Source organism: Moesziomyces antarcticus (assembly GCF_000747765.1).
Source record: "Moesziomyces antarcticus DNA, scaffold: scaffold_v10010, strain JCM 10317, whole genome shotgun sequence".
In the NCBI taxonomy this organism is placed as follows: domain Eukaryota; kingdom Fungi; phylum Basidiomycota; class Ustilaginomycetes; order Ustilaginales; family Ustilaginaceae; genus Moesziomyces; species Moesziomyces antarcticus.
The window spans coordinates 587,383-599,461 of record NW_014639000.1 but is presented as its reverse complement, the minus strand read 5'-3'; the positions used below and the strand labels follow the sequence as shown (position 1 = coordinate 599,461).

Genomic DNA, 12,079 nt, shown 5'->3' with positions numbered 1-12,079 from the left:
GTGATTGTCAATAGATTGCACTATCGTTCTCCGCAGCGAAGGGGAGGAACAGGGGGGTGGGGCGGCTCCAACCGTGGGTGTACATTACGGCGATGGCGGAGTGAAGGCTACTGCACGACGTCACCCTGCGCCGCCAAACCTCGCATCTCGTTCGGACTCGTCGGGGATTTTTTGGGTGCCCAAAAATAGCATCCCACTCTCGCTGCCGTTTGCCCCTGCCCGCATCTGTGAACCCCGCGCGACTTTGCTCGCGCCATCGATGGCCCCGATTCTTCCTATCTGCCCGATTTCGCCCTCCTCCCCGACACCTCCCCGTCGACCACAAACCCACTCCTTTGGCACAATGTCGAGAGTCGGTGTTTTGACGCAGAGGCTAGACCAGCACAGCACGGCTTCTTGCTCCACGCCTTCCAACACCGCTTGCTCATACTCACACGCAGCCTAGGCGTTCGACCACACACGATCCCAGCGCCAGCTATTGGTTCAAGGATTGATGCCATTGCAAATCCCCCCACGCTTGTCCTTGGTGTGGGCACGGCCATGAGAACGGCCATGCTGTGAAGTGCGGATGCCTCACTTGGACGCGCTGAGCCCGGCAATCAGGTCGCGCCCGTCGTCGGCGGCGTCTTGCCAGCTGCCATCGGCTGCGGATCCGGAGCCCGAACCGGAGCCCGAGGGCGAGTCGGTGCGCGATTCGACCTTGTCGCCCTCGGCATCGCCGGCGAGCGTGGTGTCGGCCTCGTCGTCGTCGTCGCCTCCATCGTGCAATGCGAACCGGCGATCCCCATCGAGGTCGTCGTCCACATCGTCGCGGTACGGCTCGTCTGCACCACCCGCACCGCGGCGGCCCAGCAATCCACGTCCCTCGCGCGCCGCCAGCTGGTCGTCCTCCTCATCCTCGGACGCCTCGCCAAACGCGTCGTAGAGCTCCTTGGTGCGGCGCGACTTTTCGCCGCGTCCACCGCGCGCACCGTCGTCCAGCTCGCCCATCGCCACCTCCTCATCGCCCGCCAGCGACTCGTACCCGGGCCCGCCCGCGCCTCCGCCCCCACCTGCGCCGCCGCGTCCGAGCTTGCGCTTGCGCATCACAAAGAACGCCGCCAGACTCGCCGCAAAGATGACGACGAGGCCGCCGGCAACCATAACCCAGGTGCTGTTCTTCTTGAGCCCCTGAATATACCCCGTATCGGCCTCGGGCTGCACTGCGCCAATGGGCACGCTGCCGTTGTGATTCGTGAAATCGACGTGCGACTCGCCCTCGGCCTGACCGTGGTCCGAGGGCAGATGGTCCGTGGGCTTCTTGAGCTGCGCCGACGCCGTGTACGAGGGTGGCAGCTTGATCACGGTGGTCTCGGGCGCCGCGGCGAGCGTCTCGTGGAACTCCACCGAGTCCTCGGGGAAGTTCCACGCTTTGGCCTTGCCCGCGTCGATGGCGGCACCCCACAGCGACATGCTCCACGCATACAGATTACCCACCTTGTTCGGATGCGCCGGGTCAAACACGCGCAGCTTCCACTCGCCCACCGGCGACTCGTCCCAGTGCTTGAGCGTCATGAACGACCATCCGGGGAAGCCGGTGGTGGCATCGTCGTAGCGGCGCGAGCGCGCCAGCGCCGACTTGGTGCCGTGGGGCGAGATGAGCTCCACGTTGACGTCGCCGCGGCGCTGGTGGGTGATCCAGACGCGCACCGTGACGTGCTCGAGCGCCGCCAGGTTGGCGTTGCGCAGGTGGTCCTCGGTGACGGTGAACGTCGACTCGGTGCCCGCCTCGGTGATGAGCGTCTCGGTAGCGGGCAGCGTGACGTTGGGCGACTCGTACCACGCCTGTGGATTCACCAGCTTGTGGCGCTTGGTCTCCTCGACAAACTGGTAGGCGTCGATGAGGCCGTAGCCGTACTTGTGGTTAAAGTGGCGACCCGCCTGGGTCTGCTGCCAGTCCGGGTCCTCGGGGTTGAACTTGACCGCGCTGCGCACGGCGATGTGCTGTACGTCGCGCCACGTCAGCTCGGGACGGATGCTGAGGCCGAGCGCCACGACGCCGGCGGCGAGCGGCGCGGCGGCGCTGGTGCCGCCGTGCGAAGCGGTGCAGCGGTTGACGCCATTCCAGGCGACGTCGGTGGTGTGGATGTGATCGCCGCTGCCGGAGGACCAGCTGGTGGCGATGATGGCGGAGCACATCTCCGAATACCACGGATGCTGGCCCTCGCGATCGACGGCGGCGATGGTCATGGAGTAGATGGAGTTGGTGTAGCCGTCAAAGTTGCACTGGTCGTCCGAGGCGCCGCCGTTGCCGCCGGCAAAGACAAAGATGCTGCCCTTGCCGTCGCGGCCGTTCTGGACGCCGTTGAGCATGGCCTTGGCGATGAGGCCTTTGGGCGCGTCCATGCTTCGGCCGTCGTCGGGCGGGCCCCAACTGCAGCTGTAGATGTCGTTCTCCTGGTAGGCGTAGTTGAGCGAGGCGGCCTCGTCGACGTCCGAGATGGGGCCGGAGAGGATGCGTACGCCCGAGACCTTTGCCTTGTACGCGACACCCACACCGCATACGTCGTTCTTGACGGCGGCGATCTCGCCGGCACAGCGGGTGCCGTGCTGATCGTCGCTCTCGCGCGGTTGGGGCAGGTCGGTGTGCGAGTTAAAGTCGTAGCTTCCAGGCGCGTAAAAGTTGTCCTTGAGGTCGGGGCTGTGCATGTCGAGGCCGTCGTCGATGAGGCAGACGGTGACGCCCTCTCCGTGGACGTTCTGGTCCCAGACTCCCGTGACGTTGAGGTCGTTGCCGAGCTTGCGGTTGTTGGCGAGATGCCACTGGTCGGTGAAGATGGGGTCCTTGATGTTGAACTGCGCCATCATGTCTGCGGTCTTTGCGGTGGGGATGACGGGCGGTCGTGGGCCCGGTTCGGGCTTTCTTTCACGAAATGGCCAGCCGTCAGGGGCGGGGATGGGGTCGCGCTGTTCCGGATAGAGGTGGGGCATGTGTTCGGGGTCGTAGATGACGTTGCGTTTGTGCCTGCGTCGGACCACCTGGCGCTCGACCGCCTTTATGGAGAGCGCAGCGAGGTGGTGACGCTTAGAGAGGTTGTGCTTTGTGGTGAAGCCAGGCTCGCGAGCCGAGCGGCGAATGTGGGACCATCGCTGGAGGACGGGATCGTGGTGCTCTGGCACATCTGGTCTCGCTTCGAGAGGTGATGCGGAGGAGGACGCTCGCTTGTCGAGCGCCGGTGCCTGGTGTGAGATTGGCTTCTCGGAGCGAAGGAGCCAGTGATGCGGGAGCTCTCCGGCGCGCTCGACAAACTCTGCGTCGAGGGCGTGTGCAACGTCGCGCGGATCGATGTCCTGAGCTGCGCGGGGGTCAAGCTCGACGACGTAGTAGTGGTGAGTGTCGTACGACCTTTTTGAAGGGAGGGGGACGGTGCGCTTCTGATGCGCCCAGTGGTTGTGCGTGGAGCGCTTGTACTTTTGGTCTGGTATCGATGCCAGTGCGCTGCCGCCGGAGGAGCACTGTGAGGAAGCGAGGGCGCCGGCGCTGGGATCCGCGATCTGTGCAGTTGCGAGGGCGAGCATGCCGCTGAGCAGCAGAAGCAGCGAGGCGTTGAGTTTGATGACCCTGATCATGATTCCAGGAGTGGTGCCGTTGAGGCAAGCAAGGCGTTGAAGAAGCTGTGGAAAACTTAGTGCGCTTGCAGCATGGGTGGTGAAACGTCAGACCGAGCGGGAGTGTGTAAGAAGAAAAGAGGATGGAAGAAGCCCCAGCGAGATGTCGGGCGATGATGATGGAAGATGGAAGTGACACGCAAAGTCCCGTTTGGATGCGGGCACGAGCGAGCCAGTGCGGATGAGCGTGTGTTGGACTTGTGTGCAGTCGGAAGGCAGCGAGGCGCGAGCCGAGCCTTAACTGTTGGCAGACTGAGAGAGCGTGTGTTCGTGGAATTGGCTTTGCTGGAAGCCTAACGTGCAGGCGCGGGTGGCGACCCTGCCGTCCGTGCCTTGTCGCTGTGGGATTTTGGCACTTTGGGTGAGGCGTGGCGCACTTTTGCCAGCTCTCCTCGCTTGGGCCGTATGCAAGGGCCCAAAGCTCAGCTGCATCGCTCGCGCCGCCCGATGCACTGCCAACACACGCAGGTTCAAGCGCATCGTTCTGCACAGCAATCTGTAAGGCACTCGCCCCGATCATCACCCTCGGCCGCACACAATCACACAGACAGGCTTGGGAGTGCAGTATAAGAATGTCCATGCATGTCGATTGAGAAGCAAAAAAGCGATACAAAATGGGCGATCAGAGCACCTCGTGATGGTCGTCGTTGGGCGTGAGCGGCGAGTAGCGCCTCACGAGCCCGTCGGCAATCGCACCCACCACTTCGGCCGCACTCACGTCGCGCTCCCACTTGTTGGCCAGGTCGACCACGTTGGTCTTGGCCAGCTCTCGACGCACGAGTGCGGCGGGGAAGCTCTCGTGTTCTTCTTGCGCATCGCCATCCAGCCACCGACGTGCGCTGCCAGTGAGCGCGCTGCCCAATCCACTCAGGATGCCCTGCACACTCGAGCCGCTGAGTGGGCAGGGGAACGAGACGTTCTTGTTGAAGTTGACGGGCACCGTGATGCTGAGCACCTCGACGTCCACCTCGATCTTGAACAGGAAGCTCAGGTCGCCCGAACTGCCGCTCGACGAGCCGCCGAACAGATTCAGGCCGCAGTCGGCAGCAATGTTGCGCAGAATGCTCAGATCCGTATCCTGCGTCTGGTCGTACTTGATCTGGAAGGGGAACACCACCGTGGTGTTGGCGTTGGGTTGGATCTTTTGGTCGCGCACGATGCCGTGGCCGAGTGCGCTCGACTGGTCCTGCGAGTCGTACGCCGTCGCCTGCAGCTTCTTGATGCTCGCCGAGATCGAGTTCGGGTTGCTCACCGAAATGTCGACGCTCACGTTGAATGCGAATGCGCCGTTCTCGTACGTCACGCCCGACTGGCTCGGCACACTCACGCCCGAGATGGCCACGTTGGGCGGACGCAGGAACATGACGATCAGGCAGATGATCGACACGATGATGATCAGCGCCAGGATGATGTTGCCGATCAGCACGCGCGCAATCTTGGCGGGCACGCTGCGCGACGCCAACGCCCGCTTGTCGTCCTTGGTCCAGATGCTGTTGCCGCTCGCGCGCTTGGCGGCGTACGGTCCGCCATAGTCGGCCTTTTCGGACGTCATGTTGTCGGCGCGCGTGTCTGCGTAGTCGTGGTTATCGTCGTCGCGGTCGTCGTTGCGGCGTCCTCGGTCGAGCGGGCGCGATGGGTTGCTGTCGTAGCTGTCGCCAAGATTGGCGTGGTCACCTGCGTGCTGATCGGGATAGCCAGAGTAGGGCGCGTACTGCTCGGAATGGTGGTGCGAGTACGCTTCGTGCTCGTATGGATGGTGGTTGGGAGGCAACGCCGATGACGCTTGCGCCCGAGGGCTCTGGAACGCGTACGACGACATCGACGGCAGACGGTGCACCCGGAGAGAGAGAGAGAGACAGGGAGAAGCGAGGCGAATAGGCGCTGGACGAGTCGACTGTGCTGTAGCCGTGGAAAACTTTGGTTGAGCGATTCGGCCTAACTATAAGCACTTTGACGAGGCGACTAGTCTGGGCAGACAAGTTGCAGATGGTGGACCCTTGGCGACGTAACGCGGCGAGTGCAGCGTGCGGATGTGAAGATGCTGGGCGGGCGGTGCAACTTTCGCTGCAGGAGCCGTGTGATATGCGGCAGGCAACGGGCGCTCGATGTGCAGATCGAGCCTTGCCCTCGCCCTTCGGTGTTCAAAAACGACACACAGACCAAGTGCACCTTCTTTTTCCCAGCTGTGCATCTGCACCCCAGTCTGAAAGCACCGCCGACCGAAAAAAGTGGAGTGGAGTTGAGCCTGAGACAGCCGCTTGGGAAAAGGTCCAAAAAAGGGCGGTGCTGCGCGCAAAAGCCCATCCCACGCGGTTGCGGCGTGGTCTGGCAGTGCACCCTTTGCATCTGCGGCTGGAAATTTCGGCGCCCGCTCTTCATTTCAGGGTGGTTATCGTCCTCGCCCGGCATCTCGAGTCGCCATCTCGGAGAACAACAGGCCGGTCATGCTGACCATCTTCACGCAAGATACGAACTACGAAACAGAAGAAGAAGATTTGAGGGTCAGCCTCGGCATCATGATGGCCAAGGGTTCGCCAGCCAAGGCGTAGAAGTTGGCCGTGCCGCTCATGCCGGCCCCCAGCCCTCGCTCGCGGCGATTTTCTCCAAACGTTCATCGATCGACTGGAAAACGCCTCCCGATTCCACACACCCGATCGATCCCTCATCCCTCTTTTTGGACCCCTCCTCATCGACAGGCAACACCTTGTCGCGAGCACCACAGACGTCACCCCGAGCTGAGCAACTGTGCAGCTCCATTGCAGCAGGCCATAGGCGACATGAGTGTTGTCGTTCGCGCGGCATCTACTTCTTCTTGCCCTTCTTCTTCTTCTTCTTGTTCTTCTTGCCGCCCGCGCCCGACGCACCGCTCACCGCCGAGTCGTGCGTCGCCTCGTGGGTGTCTGCATCGCCTCCTTCCGCTTCCCCTTCGTCGCCATCACCATCACCATCGCCATCTTCGGCAGCATCGGCATCGTTCTGCTCCAGGATGACCTCGGCTTTGACAGCTGCAGCGTCATCCTGAGAAGCTTCGACCGTCGAGGCTGGCGTCGAGTCCGACACGGCGATGGCTTCGTCCGCTGCGGCTACTGCTAGGACCTCTGCCTCCTTTTCGGCACTCGCCTCCTCCACGCCATTTGTCTTTGCAGCGTCCTCGGGCTGTGCTTTGGCAGCGTCCTCGGGCTGTGCTGTGGCTGCATCCTCGGGCTGTGCTGTGGCTTCGCTCGCGCCCGCCGAAGTGGGCTTGCCATCGTCTGCCTTGGCTTCCGCAACGGCAGCAGACGGCGTGTCGACCTCACCAGCGTCTGACTTCTCGGGTACCGCTTCCGCAGCCTGTGCCTCATCCTTTGAGACAGCCGGAGTAGCATTGGCCTCGTCGACACTCGCGGACGGTGTCTCGACGCCGAGAGAGTCCGACTTCTCTGGCACTGCCTCGGCACCCTTTGCCTCGCTCTTCGGGGCTGCCGACGCTTGGACAGGCTGTCTCTGCTGAGCAGGCGCAGCCGTCGGCGCAGGAGGCGCACTCTGCTGTGCTCGCTTCCGGGCTGCTTCCGCCAGACGCTCCTTGAGAGACATCCTGCCCGGCTTGGCGGGCGTGCCCGTCGGCGTCGCAGTCGCTGGCGTCGATGCACCGCTGCGCACAGGCGACGACTCGGCGCCACTGAATACGCCCTGCGCTCGACTCGTCGCCTTGGTCGGTGTCGACAATTCCGGGACTGGAGCGCTACTGACAGCACTGACGTCGATCGAAGACCGAGCCTTGGCAGCATCTTCTGAGCTCTGCTGCAGCTTTGCGTCGACTGCTGCTTCGTCCGTCTTTTCCGACTCCCCGGCGCTCTCTGCTGTTGCTATGGCTTCATCCTCGCTCTTCCGAACGCCTCCTTGCTGGCCCGCCTGCGCGGCATCATCGGTGACCGCAGTAGCGGGTGCCTCCTGATCAAGCGCTGCAGACGCATGCGTAGCCGGTTCGGCGGCAAGATCGGCAGAGGCGCGGGGAGTGCCCTCCTTGAGAACCCTCGCAACCGCGTCCGGTGCAGGCACGACAGGCGCCACCAGATCTTCCGACGCGCGAACGTCTTCCTCCCCATCCTTGGCCGCACCCGTCGGTTGGATCACATCATTCTTGGCAGGCGGGGTTGGCGGCACGTCGTGCATCTCTTCTTCGATGCTGCGCGCACCAGCTCCTTCCATCTTGCTTGGCGGTTCGGGACCCGACACGCCGGCGTTGTCTACGCCTGCAGTCTCTTGCGAGGGCCTCTGTGACGCCGTTGTCGGCTGCTGCTGCAGGCTCGAGCGCGGCGTCGCCTCGGCAGAACGTCGTGTCTCGCTCGGAGTCAGAGTGCCAGGAATGTCGGTCGAGCCACGTGGACTGTTCGACTGACTCTGCTGTTGCTGTTGCTGCTGCTGCTGCTGGCGACGAGCAAAGATGTTGGGAATGCGTGGCTTGTAGGTGACTGGACCAAACGGCGATGATGGTGGCTTGTCGACAGCCGGCGATCCAGGTGCAGTCTCGTCCTTGGGCGTCGAGGTGCCTGCGGATGCCGACACACTAATGGCAGGTGGCTGGGCTGCGCGTTTGGCTTCGAGCACCTGTTGCAGCGCTTCGTCTTTCCACTCGACATGCTGCAAGGTGGACAGCTTGGTTCCAAGATAGCGAACGTCTGCCTGCATCTGGTCTATTGCCTGCTGCTTTTGCATCGGAATCGTTTCGAATTCCTGTGCAAGGCGGGCATCGATCGCGCGAAGCACTTGGCCGATGACGTGCTCGACCACGACGCCTTGCAGGTACTTGCTCAGCACCTTGTGCAGCGTGGCGGTCTCTTTGACCAGATCCACCGCGTATTTGTTCGGCTCCGGTTCCGTGCCATTTGCGTCGGTTTGAGCATCATTGGCGTTGGCACCTCCTTTGTCGGCGCTGTTCCAGTCGACGGTGCTGAGCGTGCGGCAGTGAACGGTGAGGCGATCGGACATGATGGCGACGAGCTTTGCATGGATCTCGTACTGGTGCTCCTGAAAGTCGCGACGCAGCTTGTCAAACTCGGTGAGCATGACGGCCTGCTTGGGCGGCAGGTGGCGACGCACCGTCTCGCGGATGTACGGGATGAGCGAGATCATGATGGAAAGCGACTGCGAGGCCAGCGCCAGATGCTTGGCGGTGATGTTCTTGAGACCGGCAGAGCGCATGGCGCCGGCGCCCAACACCACCTGGCACGTGCGCGAGTTGAACTGCTTGAGGAATTCGACCACCCTCGCCATGGCCTCGGTGGTGAGCAAAGGTAGGTTGATGATGACCTTGATGTAGTCGACGAGTAGCGAAAGCACGTCGAGGCTGGCATCGACGACAAAGTACTGCCTGTCCTCGATGACGAGCGTCTTGGACGTCGTAGACGGCTCCGCCTCGGCGGCTTCGGGAGCAGCTTGTTGCGTGCTGGTGTCGCGCTGATGGTCGCCTGCCGTAACGACGAGCTCGGCGGGATCCTCAACAGCGCTGCTGACAATGAGGCGGATCTGGGCCTGGATGTCGGCTCCGACGTCTGCCTGGGCCCAAGTCTCCTCCTCGACAGCCTTGGCTGCGCGCTCGATGCGGCGGCGATGGAAGGTGGCGAGGAAGCCCTTGGCCTGGCTGAGTACGGTGCCTCGCAGGCCTACGATCATTTTGCGGCAGAGCTGCTCGGAAGACAGGACGAAGCTCCAGCAGAGCTGGAAGACGACCAGGAAGGAAGGCAGCTCGAGGGCGGCGTGCGGAGGTGCGCGGAGCGCAAGCAAGCGCGCAGACAGAGTGTGCGCATGTTCTGCCGAGGCGACGACGACGTCCGATAGCCTGGCCGGCAGATTGGTCGGCACTCCCTCTGGCATGGTTGGCGGCAAAGGCACTGTACTGTCCGGCGAGGCTTCTCCGTTGGGAGCTGTGCTGGACTTTTGGGTATGGTCGCGGCTGACTTGTTGCGAAGAATTCAACTCGTCCAAGAGGCGGGGCAGGAGCTTGCACTGGGCATCGATACCCTTGAGACACTCGATGAGGACATCGAAGAGGGAGCGTGCCATGTGCAGGAAGGCGGAATGGTCCATGTCGCGGATGGGGAGAGCTTGTGGCGGCAGAGCGTCGTGGTCGATGGGCTTGGAGGCATCCTGCGCAAGGAGCCAGTTGACGGTCTCGTCCGTGTTGGCAGCCGACCGTGTGAGCGAGGTGCTCCAGGCGTCTTGCACGGCTTGGATGGCTACGTCGCGATAGGCGGCGACGGCATTTTCGATGCCACCGGTACGCGCGAGACCGATGACGAGCGGCTTGATACGAGATGCCAGCTGAGCATCGTCGGAGGAGAGAGCGTTGGCAGAGTGACCAAAGGGCGACGCGGGCGGTTTGGAGGGGGTCAGAACCGACTCGGTGGCGGCGACGTTTGTGCCGAGCGTGAGGCCCATGTGGGAGCCCTGCGGATCGTCCGGCTTGGCAGCGCCGGTGAAGTAGTCGGATGAGGTGGGTTGTTTGTCAAGGGACGACAGACGGGCTTGATGGTCTTGCTTGAGGATGGCGATGAGGTCTTGCTCGAGCATGGTCGAGAGGCTCTGTTCCATCTGTTGGAGCTCGCCAGGGAGGGATGCAAGGCAGCCGAGATTTGTAAAATCGATGCTGATGTGATCCTGGCCAGCACTTTGAGGTGTGGCAAGGCTGTTTTCTGCCTCATGCGCATCGCTGATGTTTGGCCGCAAGGTGGATCGGAGGGCATTGAGAATCTCGAGTGCCTCCTCTGTCTCGCCCTGTTGAAGAAGGAGGCGAACGAGGTCGCGTCGCTCGATAATGTGACGCACGTCGACGACGGCGGACTGTTGGTGTTCGAGCTGGCGGCGACGATGCTGGTGTCGGATGACGTCGAGGCCCTTGCGTGCTTGGTTTGCGTCGATGTGGTCGAGGTCGGAGTTGAGCGCGTGGATCTTGCTGAGACAACTCTCTGCTTCTGCATTGAGGTCGTTGAGGTTCTCGAGCGCGGCAAAGAAAGAAGAGGATTGCTGACCGATTTCGATGATGAGATGCTGCTCGACGACGTCCGAGTAGTAGCTGAGCTTTTCCTGAAGCATCTGGTTGAGGGCGACGTCGTAGGTGGGTGCCGAGGCGCCGTCGGGGTGCGCGGGGGAAGAGGAGGAGGTGGCCTTGTATCGTTCGGTGACCTGGTCAAAGGTGTAAGGATTGGCGAGGTCAAAGTCCTCGGCGAAGAAGATCTGCGGCACAGCACTCAGGTTGGGGAGGCGCTTGCGAGCCTGTGGTGGTGGGACGGCCTGAAGGTCGGCAGAGAGGGAGGCGATGCTCGGCGTGGCACGGTGACGGCGGTCGGATTTGCCGAGCCGTTCCGAGTCATGGCTCGATTCTTGGGAGCGTAGCTGCTGCTGCTGCTGCTGCTCCAACGTGGCTTTGCCTTGCCTTCCCATGCTCTGATTGCGCATGAAGCGGTCCCATTCTGGCCTGACGGTGGAGAGGTAAGGTTCGAGCTCGGCCTTTTTGACCTTGGGAATGTCGGCGGGGACATGGCTGGATGCGACGGGAGGGAAACGGGATGATTTGGGATCGATGGGATGCTGACGCTTGGATGGGTTGTTGAGCACGGTGGAGACTGCATTGAAACCGGTGAGGGCGAGCGCGGGCGAGTTGACACCTGAGCCGGCGAGGCTGAGCGAGGAGCCAGCTGCAGCAGTCGACGAGTAGATGCTCCTACCCAGACGCGATGCGAGGATGCTAGGAGCGAAGGCGGTGGAATGGATGGTCGAGTCTGCTTCTGATCCGGGGCTCTGTGGACTAGCGATGCCATTGCGAAGCGACGAGGCCTGCTCGTGATGGGCGGCATTGGGTATGGAAGACGAGGCGGCATGACGACTGGACGAGGCCGGAGCCGCGTTGTCGTCGATGCCGGTAGACATGGTGCCGACGCTCCAAGGCGTGGATTGAGAAGTATGAGCCGATGCCGCCAAATGCGCGTCGATGGGAGACAGGGGATGGTAAGCAGGAGGTGTGTTGGCCCAACCGCGCGTGTGTGAGAGTAGTGTGTGTGCATCTCTCTGGTCGCTCGGCGTGATGTCGAGAAAGTGTTGGGCGGCCATGCCGAAATTGTTCCGCTTTGTTAGAGACAGGGCCTAACAGTATACGATTTTCGTCGTGAAGCGTGGCATGTGGAGACGAGCCTCGCCTTGGCGCTGCAGCCGCTTGGACTCTGTTGCGCCTCTGCAGCGACCTGCAGACCGGATCGGCACAGCCGAGAGCTATAATACATCGCGTCGGTCGAGTGACGTGGGAGAGCCGATGGGGTGCATCGTGGGATGCCATCTCATCGTCGGAAGCAGGCCGAACCCACGATGGAGCGAGGCAAGTGCGAGTCCCAACCGAGAAAGCCCAACGACGCCTCGCAAATTGGCGCTCCGACTGGGCTCGGCGGGGGCAGCTTTTCCT

The 12,079-nt window shown here is 62.5% G+C and overlaps 3 protein-coding genes across 3 annotated transcripts; all 3 read right to left on the bottom strand.

Moving 5' to 3' along the window:
• Window positions 1–573: 573 nt before the first annotated feature.
• Window positions 574–3,609, bottom strand: PAN0_010c4139 (kexin; the record flags this gene model as incomplete). The annotated part of the gene is made up of 1 exon (XM_014800593.1): window positions 574–3,609. One exon carries the CDS (start codon window positions 3,607–3,609, stop codon window positions 574–576), a length of 3,036 nt encoding a protein of 1,011 aa, XP_014656079.1.
• Window positions 3,610–4,270: 661 nt separating this feature from the next.
• Window positions 4,271–5,467, bottom strand: PAN0_010c4138 (epressed protein; the record flags this gene model as incomplete). The annotated part of the gene is made up of 1 exon (XM_014800592.1): window positions 4,271–5,467. One exon carries the CDS (start codon window positions 5,465–5,467, stop codon window positions 4,271–4,273), a length of 1,197 nt encoding a protein of 398 aa, XP_014656078.1.
• Window positions 5,468–6,450: 983 nt separating this feature from the next.
• Window positions 6,451–11,733, bottom strand: PAN0_010c4137 (vps54-domain-containing protein; the record flags this gene model as incomplete). The annotated part of the gene is made up of 1 exon (XM_014800591.1): window positions 6,451–11,733. One exon carries the CDS (start codon window positions 11,731–11,733, stop codon window positions 6,451–6,453), a length of 5,283 nt encoding a protein of 1,760 aa, XP_014656077.1.
• Between the last annotated feature and the right edge of the window lie 346 nt (window positions 11,734–12,079).